At 41.2% G+C, this 18,191-nt stretch overlaps 1 protein-coding gene across 1 annotated transcript in view; it reads left to right on the forward strand.

The window, feature by feature from the left end:
• LOC143282275 (ubiquitin conjugation factor E4 A-like) overlaps positions 1-18,191 on the forward strand; it is a 149,292-nt gene that overhangs the window by 15,760 nt on the left and 115,341 nt on the right. The window contains exons 4-8 of the mRNA XM_076587878.1: positions 968-1,071; positions 3,122-3,292; positions 9,622-9,781; positions 13,336-13,538; positions 14,789-14,974. Of these exons, the coding sequence (XP_076443993.1) occupies positions 968-1,071; positions 3,122-3,292; positions 9,622-9,781; positions 13,336-13,538; positions 14,789-14,974 (824 nt within the window). The remainder of the gene's footprint in view (positions 1-967; positions 1,072-3,121; positions 3,293-9,621; positions 9,782-13,335; positions 13,539-14,788; positions 14,975-18,191) is intronic.

Here is an 18,191-nt window from a genome sequence, read left to right on the forward strand (position 1 = left end):
AACAGAAGGATTGAGACTTGATGCCTCCTCAGCCAGAGCACATGAAATCAGAGCATGGTCCTCTTCTCTTGCCTTAGCGCACTCAGCATGGCTGCAAGACATCATGGATGCTGCATACTGGAAAAACCCTGCTACCTTCATCGACTTCTACCTGAGACGTCGCACGCTTGCGGGATGATGGCTCAAGAGGCATCACTTCTGCGGTAGTTGCACAACAGGCCATCGCAGCACACAGACAGTAGAACAGGCGAGCCCTCCACCTTGTCGCGCTATTCTGCACTAGTTGGGTTACGGTTAAGTATGTATAATTAAAAGGAAATTTTCTATCTAAAATTACGTTTAAATAACATACTTACCGTGACCCAAATTTAAGACCCTCCCGTCCTCCCCGCTTCCTGTTCTCCCTGCTCGCTGCGCTGGTGATGGCATATTGCTGTCAAAAGAGGGTGCTAGCTAGCGGGACAAAGGCGAGGTTACCTACTTCCGGGAGGTTATTGGCCGTAGTTGCTTTCGTTTTCTCCGCATAGGAGGATAGTAGTTTGCACAGGACAGGAATGTCAGACTCCTGCTGGAGTCTGCACTAGTTGGGTCACGGTAAGTATGTTATTTAAACGTAAATTTAGATAGAAAATTTCCTTTTTCTATCTAAAATTACATTTAAGTAACATACTTACCGTGACCCACATAAGACCCTCCCGTTCCTCCCTGCTTTCTGTTCTCCCTGCACACTGCGCTGGTTGTGGCGATTTGCCGTAAAAAGAGGGCGCTAGTCATAGGGGCAAAGGGGAGGTTACCTACTTCCGGGAGGTTATCAGCCATAGCTACTTTCGTTTTCTCCGCATAGGCGAATAGTAGTTTGCACTGGACAGGAATGTCAGACCCCTGCCGGAGTCTGCACTAGTGGGTCACAGTAAGTATGTTACTTAAACGTAATTTTAGAAAATTTCCTTTGTTTTCTCACTGACAGATCCTCAGGATGACCCCTCACGACCATCAAGGTGTGTGTATCTTGAAAGTTTGGCAAATGCCCTTGGTAACCCAAGTCTCATTGACACTGATACTTTGGAACAAGTGAGTATCATTTATAGCATTAATTGTCTTGGATTTTAGATGATTGCAATTTATTGGAAAATGGATGGTTGTTTTGAAATAAACATGCACTTTTTGTGTTGAATCTCATACAAACATGTGCTGCATGTATATCACGTTAAAACAGTTTATTGTTGCTACTGGTTGTCACATTTGTGTAAGTGTTTGCAGTAGCCTCACACTGCCAAGAGAATGTCCACATAAGGAAACACTGATAACCAGCGCTTTAGTTCCTCGGCTTGCACAGGAATTTGGCAAATAGATATATCCTATTTGTTAGGGAATTTTAACAAAAACCGGGTACGTGTAAAATAAAACCCAAACTTTTTTACTTTTTTTTTTTTTTTTTTTTAATTTGGCATAGATAAAAGGATACATTTTCTGAGAGGAAAATAAATGTACAATTCAGAAAAAATGTTTTGTTTTGCTAAAATGAATATGTGGCTCACAAGATTTTTTGAAAAATAAACATTTTGGAAGCATTGATCGTTTTATTGTTTTCTATGTGCTTGTTGTTATTATTTCTTATTCTTGGATTAGCAGGAATAGTAGTTTAAGCATAAAATGTTAGTTGAATACCAAACATAATCAAACAGAATACCTCATTCTTGTTACTTACATGTATAATTTATAAATTGCCCTTTTTTCCCCCTGAACAACTGGGTAATCCACTTGAAATGATAAAGATAGTTGTCCATAATTCAAACACTCCAAAGCAGAAACATACTGGAAACTTGCCACTTCTTCAATAAATTCAAACTCTATGGAAAAACAGTGTTTCTTTCTTTGATGATGATGTTGAAAATGTTGAACATGTCCTTGAGGAAAATGAACATGAAAAAAAGAAAGGTTACATGGCATGCTGCTGAACTCTCTATCAGGAATGAGAATCAAATGTCAATTGAAATCACCGGAACTTCAGAATAGCAGCTTAGTGCACATCTCAAGACATAGACAAAACACAGACCAGGTTGGTTGGGACATTTCTCACAGAAGGTGTTGTCACTTCTTTTGTCCCATTACACACACACACACACACACACACACACACACACACACACACACACACATCCACAGGCGCACACTCGTGCACACACACATTCACACACTTGCACACACATGCACACACACGTTCACACACGTTCACACATGCACACACACATGTTCACACACACACACACACACACACACACACACACACAGACACACACACTCTCTCTCTCTCTCTCTCTCTCTCTCTCTCTCTCTCTCTCTCTCACTAACTCATTCACTCATACACACACTCATGCACAATATCCAGCAACAAAAATCTGGAATGTCTGGATCAAATTTGTCAGCATCAGACAGTTGGCACACTGATATAAAAATTGGCAGACACATTACCATGACCCCTTCCCTCCCCACTCAGTCTTATGCACTGCATTGCTTGCATCTGTAACCTGATACCTCCACCACCACTACGCCATTTTCAGTCACACACAGTGCTTTATGTGAATAACCCCACTATCTGCTTGCAATGTTGAACTCTGGTTCTTTCTGGGTCGAGCAGGAATTGGATGCTGATATTTCTCACATTCCTGTTCCAAAGAATCATCAGATTGTAGTTAATCTTTGTCTTCTTCAAGAATTCTTTCTTATTTTCATAGAGCAGCAGCTAAACCTTGTGTCATGGTGTTAAGTTGTACTACCACTGAGTATGGACCAGGCATCGCCATTTTTCTTCTCAAATAAAATGATAATGAGTTGTTTACATGCTCCAGTTAGCCAGGAAAATTACTTGAAAAATCACACTCTTCTGTGATGTAGGGGGTAACCAGGTTATTATTAGAGTCAGAGGAACCTTTGCAAATTGAAAGCTACCAATATAATAACAATATAATAGCATTCACAAGACGGAGGATGGCTTACATGGCTGTGGCAGGGTGAGGGGGGTGAATTATCCACAGTTCCTGAATGGCTTAGGAGGCGGTCTGAAGTTGTTGCTCATCTTGCAGATAATTATATGTTTGAATTTAGTTCTTCTCTAAACCAGGTGGTGTTTGAACGCATCATGCTCGAGCCCAGTGACATCCAGACACACCTGCGTGTGACGAGGAACGTCAAACATGATGTGACCGGTGCTATTCAAGCCACGGAGAAAGATGAACTGGTCTACCTCTGTCAGTGTTACTGCCAGTGTCAGCAGCAACAGAAGGAATACAAGGTTAGGGATTGGTGTTAGTTTCTTCTTCCTGTCCCACCCCCTTTCTATGCATAGAATTATTTGACTGTTTTGTTTACTTTAAGAATTACATTAAATTAGGTTTCTTCATCTAACTCCACCTCTCAATCCCCCCAACACAGTGTATTACTGTTTAAAAAACAGTAATACAGATGTGTTGCATTTTCATAATAATATTTTTGTACAGTCTGTCACAGATTCAGTTGGCGTTGTGATGTAGGCAGTTAGTTTTAGATGTTCAAACTGGTTTTGGGTGTTTACTATTGACATTGAGATTAGTACTTAACTTTTAATGCAATGTCTTGTCATGATTCGTCATGTTTGCTTTCATAGTTGGACCAGCCTGCATGCTTTGACGGACCTGCGTCCGTCTCTGATAAAACTACCATATTGTCTGTGTAGAGCAGAATAAATAGCTTAAAAAATGCATCACAATCTTGTTCACTCATATTCATTCCCCCAGCCTCACCTGCAATAGTTGTTAGTCCATCTAGACAAATTCCAAATGGGATTTCATATCATTCAAAAACAATGCAAACATTAAAGGGGAAAGATTTTCTCCGTGTCTTACCCCAACATTTGACCTGAAAAAAACAGAAATTTCGTTATTAATCATAACACAAGATTTAGCGTCACTATACATATTCATAATCACTTGTAAGATTTTACCATTATACCATAACTCATCAGTTTTTGCCACAAAACACCCTGTTAATCTTATCAAATGCCTTTTTGTATTCCTGTACCTGACATGGATTCCTTCTTCGCAGTCACAGGTGTCTGCCAGCATGGCAGAGAATACCATACTGAACAGAGTTGGGGTGAGAATGCAGCCTTGTTCAGCACCGTTTGTCAGTGGGAAGGCCTCTTACTCGTCTTTGTCATCCAGAACTTTCACCATCATGTCGTCGTAGAACTGCTGGACGATTGTGATGAATTTGCTGGGGCAGCCAAACTTCTCCATTATCTTCCACAAACCTTCTCTGCTGACTGTATCAAAAGCCTTGGTCAGATCGACAAAGGTCATGAAGAGGTTGCTGTGTTGCTCCTGGTATTTTTCCTAGAGTTTGTGTGCAGCAAAACTCAAGTCAGCAGTCCCACGTTCATCATGAAAGCTGCACTGGCTTTTTGGGAGGAGACCTTGCTCAAGATGTTGAAGAAGGCTGTTGAGCAAGACACAGGCCAGAATCTTCCCAGCAGTGGACAAGAGGGAGATGCCTCGGTTGTTGTTGCAAGACTGCGGGTTGCCTTTCCTCTTGTAGATGTGTACTATACTGGCATCTTTCAGCTGTTGCAGGATCTGTCCCTTGTTCCACATGGACTGGAAGAGTTCAGTCAACTTTTGCATCATGACAGGGCCTCTTGCTTTGTATACCTCAGCAGGGATTGCAGTGGATCCTGGCAGCACTTTGCCACTGGAGAGTTGCTTCACAGCCTTCCTGACTTTATCTTCTGTGGGGTGGTTGTTGAGGTCCTCGTTGATCTCTACCTGGGGCAGGCGAGCAATGGCCTCGTCGTTGATGTTGACAGGGCGGTTGAGGATGTTGTTGAAGTGCTCAGCCCACCACTCCAGAATCTGCTTTTCCTCTGTCAGCAGCTTGTCCCATCTGCGTTGAGGAGGGGTGAGGAACCAGAGGACTGGGGTCCATATACAGCCTTAAGCACATTGTAGAAGTGCTTTGTGCCGTGGTGGTCTGAGTAGCCCTGGATTTCATCTGCCTTCTTGCTGAACCAGCTGTCCTGCATCTTGCAAAGTTTCTTCTGCACCTTTCTTTTGAGTTAGCTAAGGCATCTTCCTTGGCTTGTGACATGGCGTCATTCTCATGTGCTCTGAACAGTTGATGTTTCTCTGCTTGCAGTGTCTATTTCTTCATCATCACCAAGATGTTCTAGGGCAGTACTGTAGACCGTGTCTCTGGAGGCCATCCATTGTTCCTCAGTGCCAGTCCCATCTTCCTGTGGTGTGTCTGGCAGTCTGCCTTCAAGGTCATCGGCGAGTTCTTCTGTAACCTTGTTGCTTTTCAGCTTGGAGACATTCAGCCTCTCTGCAGTCTTCTGACCTTGGCGTCTTCTTATGGGCAGAATGCGAAGCCTGAACTTGAACAGTGAGGCAGTTGTCGGTCCAGCAGTCGGCACCACACATGGCTCTTGTCACTCTGATGTCCAACCTGTCCCTCTTCCTGGTGGTGACATAGTCTATAAGATGCTAGCGAGGGTAATTCCATGACGTCTTCTTACGGTGGGTAGGCAGAACAGTGTGTTTGTGATGACAAGGTCATGTGGCATACATCTTAACGAGCAGAAGTCGTTGCTGTTACACTTGCCAGTGCAGTGTCTTCCAATGATCCCTTCCCAGGTTTGGTAATCTGTCCCCACTCTAGCATCAAAGTCCCCGAGAATAATGAGCTTCTCTGACTGTGTGACTGCTGAAATGAGGGTGTCAAGTTCTTCATAGAAGTTGTCTTTAATGTCATCTGGGTTGGTCATGGTTCAAGTGTAGGCACTAATTAGCATTGTAGTCTTCTTCTTTGAAAGTGGGAGGTGAAGTGTCATCAGACAGTTGTTGAAATCTTCTGAAAGCCTGGTGAGTTTACAGGCAAGGTGAGATTTGATGGTAAGTCCCATGCCTGCTTCTCGTCATTCAGTACTGCTGCGACCACTCAAGAAGAACATGTATCCACCACCACGTTCTGTTAACTGGCCTTTGTCTGCTAGGCATGTTTCACTGAGAGCTGCTATGTCCATATTGTAGTGAGCTAGTTCTTTGGCATCCAGTACAGTTCTTCTGTCTGGTCTGTCTGCCTTGATGTTATCCATTAGTTTTCTCACGTTCCACATGCCAAGATTGAGCAACATCACTTTCTTCTTTTTTTGTTGTTGGTCAATCGCTATGAGGGATCCCCACTAGCCGCAGTAAGCTGGCCAGGGAGAGGTGAAGCAGGCTATGTTTGAGGCCCCATTTCTAGCCCCTTCTTCCATGGAGGTGAGCAGACCGATCTTAAAGAGGGCTGCCCAGACATGCATGGGGATGCCAAACTCCACTGCTGCTTCGGTCCAGTAGAGAGCGACCCTATGCCCTGGGCCACCTGTGTGCAAGTTTGTGACTACAGCTTCAAGTGTACCCGCTCCTGCTTCTTCACCACTCCCCCCTCACCATAGGACTTGGGGCATTGTGCAGTTTAGTTTGAAGTCATGACTTGTGCTTGACTTGGATTAAAGTGAGGGAGAGTAGCGCAGGTCGTCAGCCTCACTCTCTCATCCTGGCCTATCTGGACCCAGTGGCAAAACATAGTCGAGATGACTGGAGATAGGATGAAGTGGATGGCCAGCAGTGTTCTGCATGTGACTCACTTTGCCCTTTTAGCGCTCCAAAACGCATTGTTGAGAATTGCCTTTCTGCCAATGGAACCAATGATGATTTCTTCCACGCGGTCTGCTCTACATTCTGGGTAGACAAGCCCAAAATGTTGTGGGTCAACAGCAGTTCTTGCAGCATGCTCGCAAGTCTCCCTGCCCATTGTTTGGCATCCTCATCCGCCATTGCAGCCGTTAGGAGATGTCTCCTCTTAGCCTGCTCTGTCGTTGGGATGACCTCATTCTATTTGACACATACATGGGGGCTGGTTCATGGGTGCCAAGGTGTATCCACACACTGGTGGGCCATGCACACTGCACATTATGTATAGGGGGCCAGCAACCACCTCCCTTAAAAGCCATCTTTAATGATGTGCCAAATCTTGCAGAGACTATCCCTCTCCAGATCGGATTTTCATGTTTACTCCCCATATTCAGCAGGTAGTACTGGGTTACATGGTTCCAGTAGCAGAGAAGAACATCTGACCTGACTGCGATTTAAATTCTGACTTGTGTTTGATTGCTTGTATTTCTGTTTGTCACAGTTATTTTATGACAGCAGTCTCTGTAAGCATAGCAGTTTGATTTTACTGTCTTAGCTTTTCATTTTATCACATTTATATCAGGCACAGTGGCAGAATCGGTTAGGTGTTGGACTTCTGTTCCACTGTTCACCAGCGGCCACAGTTTGAGGCCCCATTTTGGCATGGTGTTGTTTGATGGGAGAGGCTTTTTCCTCACCCCACTCATGGTAACCAGCATGCATATCAACCATATTTCTGGTAGCATGTGGAAAATGTGTTGTGGATGACAAAATTGACAAGCAAATTCCAAAAACCCTCGAAAGATCACCACAGATAATGTGTTTGTTCTTCTGTGCAGAAAATATTGCAGCCAGTTTCAGCTTAATTCATAATTCATATACGTATATGTAAACTTTTAGCATATGTCACAGATCTTGCACACATTAGTTATATTTTCAACTGGGCTAAATTCATTAGTTATATTTTCAACTGGGCTAAATGTTTTGTTTGCATCGTTAACCCCATGCCTATCTTGGGACATGAGACTTGCGTCCCGTTTGTTGCACTGTTATACGCCTATAGGATGTGACTGCCCAATTTTCATCAGCAATTCATGGTTGGTAGTTAAAGGGAAATGACCGACTTTGTTTCTGCCTTTGTTTTAGAATGATATAATATTGTTTACTTGTACGGTCTGCATTATATAACTTGTAGGCGGTAGAAAATTCCCAAGTCTCTTGCATACATGGCTGGTCAAAAAAGAGTTGTCACCAGCTGCTGTGGTGATGTGGTCAGCATCGCGGACTGATGGCTGGGAGGACGCGGGTTCGAATTCCAGTGGAGGTGGGTTTTTCGGCCCACGGCCAGCTCCTACCCAGAGTTGAGGGTACTATGGGCTTAAATTGGGAGACTGGGACCACACAGTTGAATGTCATCCACTTCACGGATGCGTCTTTGGGTGTGTTGCTCTAATTGCCTGACCAACACTGCAGGTGTCTTTATCTCTCGGGCCTGGTTGACGCCGGGATATCATTTTGAAAGGAACCATAGAGTGTGGCCTTGTCACGAAGTCCCAAACCAGAATGGACGTCCATCGCAACATAGTCATCATCATCGTCGTCCTCCTCCTTCATCATTACCAATATAAATAAAAATGTCCCAAAGTCTGTGACCTTTCATGCCCTGCTGTCATGGTGACCTCAGTTTCAATACCGCTCCACTTCTGTGCTTGGGGTGAGTCCTTTCAATGCCTTCTGTGTCGGCAGATTCATGGGGGGCTGTTGTTGGAGGGATGTGGTGGCGGTCTCCACTCTGGGAGGAGTGCTCACTCAGTCTGGCTCCGTGACGAAGCCATTATTGTTGTCAGTAGGGGGCTTAGTAGGGGGTGTCCTAAGTATGTTAAATCAGAACAGGCACCACTGAACACCACCGAAGTGACTCAGCAGCAGTGCAGGGTCTCCTCTGGTGTGTGGCCTCCTGGCGACCTAACATCGATTGTTCCCTTGGAAGGGAAGTGGGATTGGGAGAGGGGTGGTGAGTCAAACTAACCACCAGTGGGGGAGGGAGAGGGGAGGGTGGTATCTGTTGGCCCTGTTCCATTACAGAGCCAGCCAGCCACTATCTTTTTCCATCAAGCTCTGATGCAACACTGGCCCACAGGCACCCAACAAAAACAAATTTGACTGGAAATCCTGGAATTAATTGAGATGCAGAGAATTTTTAACCTCTTCATTTCATGGAAGTTTTCTTTGATTAAGATTTTAAACAACAAAACAACAGTTATGCAGTGGAATTGTAAAAATTTATCATCTACTTTAAAGTACAATGTATGAACAATCAATCAAAATTTCAAGGAGATATGTTTCTATTTGAGGAAGTAGTGCATTTTTGTGTGTGTGCGCGCGCACGCGCGCGCGCCCGCGCGCGCGCACGCGCGCGCGTGTGTGTGTGTGTGTGTGCTTTGGTGAAAACCTTGAGTTTGTGCTCGGCACATGGGAAATACAAAATTGTTAAAATGTTTGGCAGGCAAGGGGTTAATGATTGAAAGTGCAACTTTCAAACTGCCTCCAAAATTCCATGGTATTTATCATTATTTTTAAGCCTGCCTGGTTGAATATTATATGCTGTGAATCCAGTGTCATTCTTTTCAATCTAGAGCTGTATTCTTCACAACAGTCTAAGGCATGTCAAATTTGCATGCTATTACCGTATAGTGATCAATGTGATGTGCTGTGAATCCAGTCTTGCCCTTTTCTTTCCAGAATTGTATTTTTCATAATTAACAGTTGCAAAGCATCTTGATTCTGCATGCTCTGTGACCAGTTTGCTTTGCTGTGAATCCAGCCTCACTCTTTTCAAAGTGGTATTTTTAGTAACAGTTGCAAAGTGTGTCAGTTTTGCATGATATAACTAAATTGTGACTGTTGTCCATAGACGAGTGGAGCCATGAACAAGTACGCCTTTGCGGTGCAGTGTGAGAAGGTGATCATCATGAATGGCAAGATGTGCCTGGTGCAGCCCAGCCTTTTCCACTCCCAGTCCTTTGTACAACAGTTTGTCACCATTCTCTATGAGGACTATGCCCTGAATAATTGTGAGTGAACTCAAACATTTTAATTGGTATAACAGTATGACTTGTCAGAAGATTTTGTTGTGTTTTATCAATGTTTGGTTTAATAGATATAACTCTTTTAATGAAATTTCCCTACCTGGATGATGAAAATAATTATTTGATACATAAACAGACATGTTTTACTGAAACTAACCTACATTAATGATATATAAATATATACCTCTCTCTCTCTCTCTCTCTCTCTCTCTCTCTCTCTATATATATATATATATATATATATATATCTTTATATTAAGGGAGGTGGTTGATGGCCCCCTATACATCATGTGCAGCCCCAAACCAGCCCCCATGTATGAGTGAGTTACAGAGGTCATCCCAATGGTGGAGTAGTTGGAAGAGGAGACATCTCCTAACAGCTGCAATGGCGGATGAGGATGCCAAACAATGGGTAGGGAGACTTGCGCGCATGCCACATGAACTGCTATGGACCCACAACATTTAGGGCTTGTCTACCTAGAGTGTGAAACCTGGATTCAGCAGACTGTGCGGAAGAGACCGTCATTGGTTTAACGGGCAGAAAGGCGCTTCTCAGCAATGTGCCGTGGAGCGCTAAAAGGGCACAGTGAGACACATGCAGAACACTGCTGGCGGTCCACTGCATCCTTACCGTTCTCCAGCCGTCTCAGCTGTGTATTGCCACTGGGCCAGAACGAGAGAGTGAGGCTGACGACCTGCGCAACTCTGTCTCACTATATATATATAGTGTTAGCAGGTTGAGAAACAGATACGCTTCAGTGTAACTTCACTTAGAAGATGACTATAATTAGCAGAAGTAGAAAAAGATGCTTTTAGATATTTTGAACCATAATTATGTAAAGCTTAGTCACTGTCTTCCATTCAGTCACTTTTTAAATCATTTGTTAAATTATACATAATGATAACTTCAATTTTGATCCGTTCTTGTGGTCATGGTTTCCTGGTTCTTAGTAACTGTTGTTTTGACTTCACATTGCTGTTTCTTCCTGTTTATCATTGTTGACTTCGTGTCTCTCAAAATTCAGATCATTGAGATCATTCCCATCATCATACAATTCAGTCTTCATGGCTGGAATATGAGGCAGCCACAGGTAGATTAAGGGAGAAAAAAGTGCCATTTTTACCTCAAGGTATTTATAATTTACTAGGGAATAAATGTGCATTACTTACCTTATGCTTTTTGACGCACTTGTGTAAACAAAGTGAGTCTGTGTTTTAACCCGGTGTTCAGTTGTCTGTGTGTGTGTGTGTCTGTGTGTCCGTGGTAAACTTTAACATTGCCATTTTCTCTGCAAATACTTTGTCAGTTGACACCAAATTTGGCATAAAAATAGGAAAAATTCAGTTCTTCCCAGTCATCTTGTTTAAAACAATATTGCACCTCTGGGATGGACACCAAAAAAATTTAAAAAAGGAGCCAAATTATATGCAAACTGAATTTACTGTCATATTTTTTTATTCTCTAAACTTGACACTTTGATCTGATATTCTGACACAACAACAAGAGCAGTCCTTTTTATCATTTTTTGTTCAAACAGGAACTTCTTTTGCTAAGCATGGAAGTTATATTTCTGGTGCATGTCTTTGCTGCAGATAGTAAAAAAGTGAAATTGATCTGTAATTAATGCTAGGGGGTTTAATTTGCTTTAAACTGATCTTTCTCATCTTAAACATTACATTTTGAAATTATACTCAATACATAAAAACTTGTGTATTTTACTCTCAGTGTACAGGTCTTTCACTATGTTCATTTGCCCAAGTGGTCTTTTTCGGAAAATACTAAAATCAATACCACGAGTGGACTTTATAGATCTATTGGCTGAGCCCTGAAGGTCATCGGCAAAAATCAGTTGAGTACACATATTTATACATATTCAAAGCGCGTGCTCATATTCTTCGCGAACGCGAACAAAGCCAATTTGTTTCAAGTTGTTGACCTGCCCGTTCAATCCTATCTTCAATCGACAATACATGATAACATGTAATGGAAAGTTGGAGAAGGAGACCGTTAAATATTTATTCAGAGAAAGATTTGTGAATGCCTCATCACTTACTGGATTATGCCCCAACCTGCCATGAAAATATCCATAGAATCAGTCGGAATTCACAGTTAAAAATAATAAACCATGAGAGTTAATACCCTTGAATTGATGAAACGCAAAAATTTCCAGTCTTGACTTTTCTCAAAATGAAGTCCTTTTCACTTCATACGACGTTTAGAAGTACTTGTACTTGGCTCTACATGTTATTAGTTTAACAAAATACTAAATTTTCATATCAACTTTAAAACTATAAAACTAGAATGAACATAAAAGAGAAATTGAATCGACCGTGTCAGCCGGGTGTAACTAAACTTGGACATCTATCTAGATCCAGAGAAAACGGCTAAATGTTGCAGTGTGATTGCAGCGATAGCCACGTCTCCTTTACCACGGACTTAAAAAGAATTTTTAATTGCCCTTAAAGATTTTTTGAATGCCCAAGATATACCAGAATAATATTATTTAAACCGCGTTCTCAGTGTGAATGCCGCAATCGATTTATCGGGCCTTTAAAAAAGCAGGTTTAAGTGTTATATTTTTGAACGTCAGTTAAGGAGCCACGATAGTGTAATGGGTAAGACAGTTTCTTCTCACCCGAACACGCAGGGTTTGAATCCGCCGTTAGGACTTTTTCTTCTTCTTTTTTCTTTTCTTTTAACCCAAAGCTTTATAATAACAAATACAGAACACATTTTAACGATTAGATTTTTTTTTTTTTTAAGTGTATTACAAGTGAGTCTTGAAGGCCTTGCCTCTCTTGTTATGTTTTTCCCAAGAAGAAATGAGCATTACTTATGGTATGCTATTGATATTTTGCTCCGGCAGAAATGTGCATTATTTACTGTAGTCTATATTTTGCAATGGAAGAAATGTGCATTATTTACTGTAGGCTATTTATATTTTGCTGTTGAAGGAAGGTGCATTACTTAACGTTGGCTATTGATATTTTGCTAAGAAAGAAAATGTGCATTACTTACTGCAGGTTATTTATATTTTACTAAAGAAGATACGTGCATTACTTACCTTGGACTATTCATATTTTGTTAATAATGAAGTAACTCAAGAGCAGTGCTGCTGTGTGGCCTTCTGGTGGCCTAATATTGATAGAACCTTTTGGACTGCCAACACTGGGACTGCGACAGATGAACCTTGGTGTAGCTGTGTATAGAGAACTAGGTATGAGTTGCATGGGAGTAATGCCACTGAAATGGTGGAGATGAAAAGGCAGCAAAAAAAAAAAAAAAAAAGAAAAAAAAAAAAAAGGGGGGTGTGGGGGGCGGTAAGAAATTTGCATCATGTACTGCAGGCTATATTTTGCTAAGGAAGAAATGTGCACTACTTTTGCAAGAGCTATTTATATTTTGTTCCTTATCTTCAGTTTTGTTCTTGATTGATAGCTGATGGTTTCAGTCAAGCAAAGGCCCATTCGCAGTCAGCTGTGCTGTGAGTGTAAGCACCTTGATGAGATTTGAGCTGACGATTTCTGTGCATGACCAGGGTCAGGGGAGGGTGTGGAGTTCATGCGGAAGGTTTGTGAAGAGGTGCATCAGGCCCAGGAGGAGGTCACCTTGGAGGCAGTCCTCACAGAGATTCTGGATGATCTCCACAAGCAGATGAAAGAGGAGGACTTGGTCCTTGCTGCCAACTCGCGTCCCTTCAGGTTGCTTCCCTTCTTCACCACCAGTCCTGTCTTGGCTGAGGTGTGTGCGTGTGTGTTTGTGTTGAGGTGAACAGTATATCACCTTTGTTGAGGTGAAAAGTATATCACCTTTGAGCTTGTTACAGTTTCAGTTTCAAAATCAAAGAGGTGCCAAAGCATGTGGACGTGTCCATATTATGTTGCACCACATCTGCCTGAAAAAAACAAAGGAGCAGATGCCCGACCTTTGCATACAGTTTGAGGCATTCGCCATCAAACTTGTTCTTTTGTAATTATGGGAAACTCATGATCTGAAAAATGTGTTGATTTGTTAAGAAGAAAGGTAAGAAAATGTTCCCAGACGTTTACAAGAAAGGATAAAAAGTAGTTTCCTGTAGAGTCTGTTGGAGTGGTTCTTACTTTTATGTCCCTGGCTGTCAGCTTTATCTGAGAAGCATTGCAGCCAGCTCATATCATTAAGGAGCATAAATGAAAAGATTATTTTTGTTGTTTTTTGTATCTAGGTAAATGTTGATTGTGAAATTAATGTTCAATGACTTATTCATCTTCATTTTGAAAATGTCACCTGTGTTTCACTTTTATGGAGTCAGATTTGCACGTTGTTCTTTATTTTCAATTTGACAGTATTATAAATTATACTTTTTTATGTTGAAAGTATGTCAGTAGTGAGATAAGTATACCATAGGCATTGTGTATTAAGTATATCATGCTGTTTTTGCATCATTTTGCAAGATGTATGACATTTAAGAAAGTGACCTTTTTAAGAAAAAAAAGTGTGACAGTTTTGAAGAAAACTGAAGTCTAATAATTTTTGAATGACAACTCAAAAGAGTATTCAGACCTCAAGCTTGTCTCACGAGGGATGCATGTGTATGTGGTAGATTTTATCATGAGCATTTTCTTCAGCAATGAAATGTTGCAGAATCCTGGATATTCATTGATCATTCTTGTTTTGTTTCGTTCTTTTCTGAAGGAGGTGCTATAGCTGAATCCAATAGGCATTTGACTTATAATTCAGTGTTCACCAGTGATCAGGGACACAATACGAAGCTCCATTTCGGCCTGGTGTTGTGTATTTGAGAAAGGCAATTTTCTCCAGTTAACCTCTCTCCACTCAGGTGTTCATAGGTACATGACTTCGGTTGAGAAAGGTTAAAGCAGCGGAAGGAGAGGATAATGCCTCACCTTCGGATGCCGAGCTTTTGACACAATGAATATGAATTCACTGCCCCAACGGCTGTAAAAGGCTATGGGACCTTTAACCTTTTTAACCTTTGATGTGTTGCCCAGGTGTTCATAAAGTACAACATCCCAAAAGTGACCAGCAGTGGGGTGGCTTATGAGTCCACTCTGCTGGGCTCCATCCTGTCCCTCAGCTGCATCCCCAAAAGGGAGACAGGGCCGTACAAGTTCTTCACCAACCCCTCCTCAGACACCAAGCTGGAGCATGACAAAACAGAGTCCAGTCTCTGGCTGGTGAGTGGGGCATTGGGCTTTTCTTTCTTTTTTTCTTTTTGATTTATTAAAAAAACAAAACTTTTTTTCTTTTTTTTCCAAAACATTTTTATTCAAAATTTTCATTTTTTACATTACAACAGACATACATTTTTGACTCACTTGTGTAAACAGAGTGAGTCTGTTTTAACCCGGTGTTCGGTTGTCTGTGTGTGTGTGTGTGTGTCCGTGGTAAACTTTATCATTGCCATTTTCTCTGCAAATACTTTGTCAGTTGACACCAAATTTGGCATAAAAATGGGAAAAATTCAGTTCTTTCCAGTCATCTTGTTTAAAACAATATTGCACCTCTGGGATGGACACAAAAAAAATTTAATAAAGAAGCCAAATTATATGCAAACTTAATTTACTGTTATATTTATATTTTTTTATTCTCTAAACTTGGCACTTTGATCTGATATTCTGACACAACAACAAGAGCAGTCATTTTTATCATTTTTTGTTCAAACTGGAACTTCTTTTGCTAAGCATGGAAGTTATATTTCTGGTGCATGTCTTTGCTGCAGATAGTAAACAAGGGAAATTAATCTGTAATTAATGCTAGGTGGTTTAATTTGCTTTAAACTGATCTTTCTCATCTTAAACATTACATTTTGAAATTATACTCAGTACATGTACATACTCAGTTTTGTTTCAAGTTGTTGACCTGCCCGTTCAATCCTATATTCAATCAACAATACACGATAACATGTGATGGAAAGTTGGAGAAGGAGACCGTTAAATATTTATTCAGAGAAAGATTTGTGAACGCCTCATCACTTACTGGATTATGCCCCAAACTGCCATAAAAATATCCACAAAATCAGTCGGAATTCACAGTTAAAAATGATAAACCATGAGAGTTAATACCCTTGATGAAAGGTAAAAATTTCCAGTCTTGACTTTTCTCAAAATGAAGTCCTTTCACTTCATATGACGTTTAGAAGGACTTGTATTTGGCTCTACATATATACTCAATTTTCATATCAACTTTAAAACTATAAAACTAGAATTAAATTTTTGAACGTCAGTTGAGGAGCCACGATAGTGTATTGGGTAAGACAGTTTCTTCTCACACGAACATGCAGCGTTCGAATCTGCTGTCAGGACTTTTTTTTGTATCACAAGTGAGTCTTGAAGGCCTTGCCTCTCTTGTTTTCTTTTGAAAGTATAAACACTGATGATACATATATTGATGCAAACATGTATGTATATAAGTATAAACTTAGATGAGGAAAAAAGAGCAACAACAATAAATATCTTCAAGAACAACAGTAAAGATCTTCAAGACTCAAAACAAAAAAAAACAAAAACACACACACACACACACACACACACACACAGAGAAAAAAGAGTGCCAGAAAAAGATGAATAAAAAAGCATTTTATGTTAGATATTATTATGCTTAGGGGGTGGGGAGGGGTTGGATTGGGATTCAACCAAGCATGTTTGGTTTGGAAGCTAGAAAACTTACTCAAAGCACAATAATACATCTGACCACTGCCAACCAAAATTACCGTAAAGTTCGGTCTATTGAGCGCACTGGTATATAAGCCGCACCCACTAAATTTTGGAAAAAATTGAACTTTATACATACATAAGCCGCACTGGTTTATAAGCCACACTTATTTCCGGTACCGGAACACATACTGATACTAAGAAAAGCTGTCGATACTGTGGGTTATGAAATAAACACAAGCGGGAACAACACAAAGAAAAGCAAGCGAAAATACTGCTTGTGCCACAAAAAAATAGGAAATAAACACAATGAAAATAACATCAATAATTTAGGGATTGTCACATTTATTCAACGTCGTCCTGCTCACTGAATCCACTAAAATCTTCATCTTAAGTGTCCGAGTTAAAGGAACCAGCACAACTTCCTCCGCCATCTTGTTACTGACTTAGCCTCGCTTTCACTTCATGAAGGTGGAGGTCACTGCTGGTTCGTTGCTTGCACTGTCGTCTGCTAGGTCGATCGCCTTCAGTTTGAAGGCTGCATCATAGGCATAACGTCGCGTTTTCGGCATAAGGGGGGGTACGCTTGAGCAGAGTAAAACTGAATGCTGATCTGAAGGCTTTAATGTGTGCCGATTTGATTTATAAAACGTGAACAGTTAGCACACGATCCTGAAGCTCATCCAAAGATTCATGGACAGAAATCATGATTTTGGTGAGTTGAAGGGCAGCTAAGAATAGACAAGAACGTGACACTCCCAGGATCGTTAAAATCCGCAAATAAGCTGCATCATTGTATAAGCCGCAGAGGTTGAAGCTGGGGTAAAAAGTCGCAGCTTATAGACCGAACTTTACGGTAATGTTAAAAAAAACCTTTTTTTTAGCGCAATAAATTGATTACTGTGTTCGAGGTGATAACACTGTTTAACCCCTAGGCTGCCTATTTGATGAGATAACTCGTCATGGCAAGCATGTACGCTTCACTGCCACAATGACGAGATAACTCGTCATCGAATATTCTGACTTTTCCCTGCTTTCCATTCAGTTCGTTGACAAAAATGCTGGTAGCTATAGCTTGGGGAATCTTTCTAGATTCTATTCATAGCTAGAAACACCATCAGCGTCATGAGGCAGTCCTTTATTTGAACGTTTTGGTTGGGTTACTAGCCGAGTGTTTGCCTGGCTCCTCTCCTCGCTCGCTCAACAAAATGTCGGACTGACGCCGTGCTCAAGACATGCAATCGTGGCGAACTAAATCAACCAAGATTTCATTCTTTAGCTGATGGTCAGAAAGAATTGAAACATAAATTCGAAGAAGACAGTGACGAACATTTATAGGATGATTTGATAGAAAATGAAGCGAGCAATCAAGAGAGTGGCCAAGATACAACTATCAGTGAGTGATGCCAGCTGAACAAACCTTAGCAGACTACAGAAAGTGACTGAATTATTAGCAGGACACGATGTGAGCAATTTTCTTGGTACTCAGCCAATGCAGTCTGATGAGAACTGGATAAATTGATCCTGTGAGAGGGGTGAAGAGGAGGGGGTGTGACCTCTCATCCACATTATCACTTGGAGTAGTCACAATGCATTGTGTATCTATCTCTTTTTAATTTTTTTTTATATTGTGGTTGTTCTAATATGATTTTGTGTGTGCAGATGTCCATTTGTCCAGAAAATATGATATTTTAGTGCAAATTACCTGACTAATGAACAAATTGAAAATGTGACAAAAAAC

Source organism: Babylonia areolata, chromosome 1 (assembly GCF_041734735.1).
Source record: "Babylonia areolata isolate BAREFJ2019XMU chromosome 1, ASM4173473v1, whole genome shotgun sequence".
Taxonomy (NCBI): domain Eukaryota; kingdom Metazoa; phylum Mollusca; class Gastropoda; order Neogastropoda; family Buccinidae; genus Babylonia; species Babylonia areolata.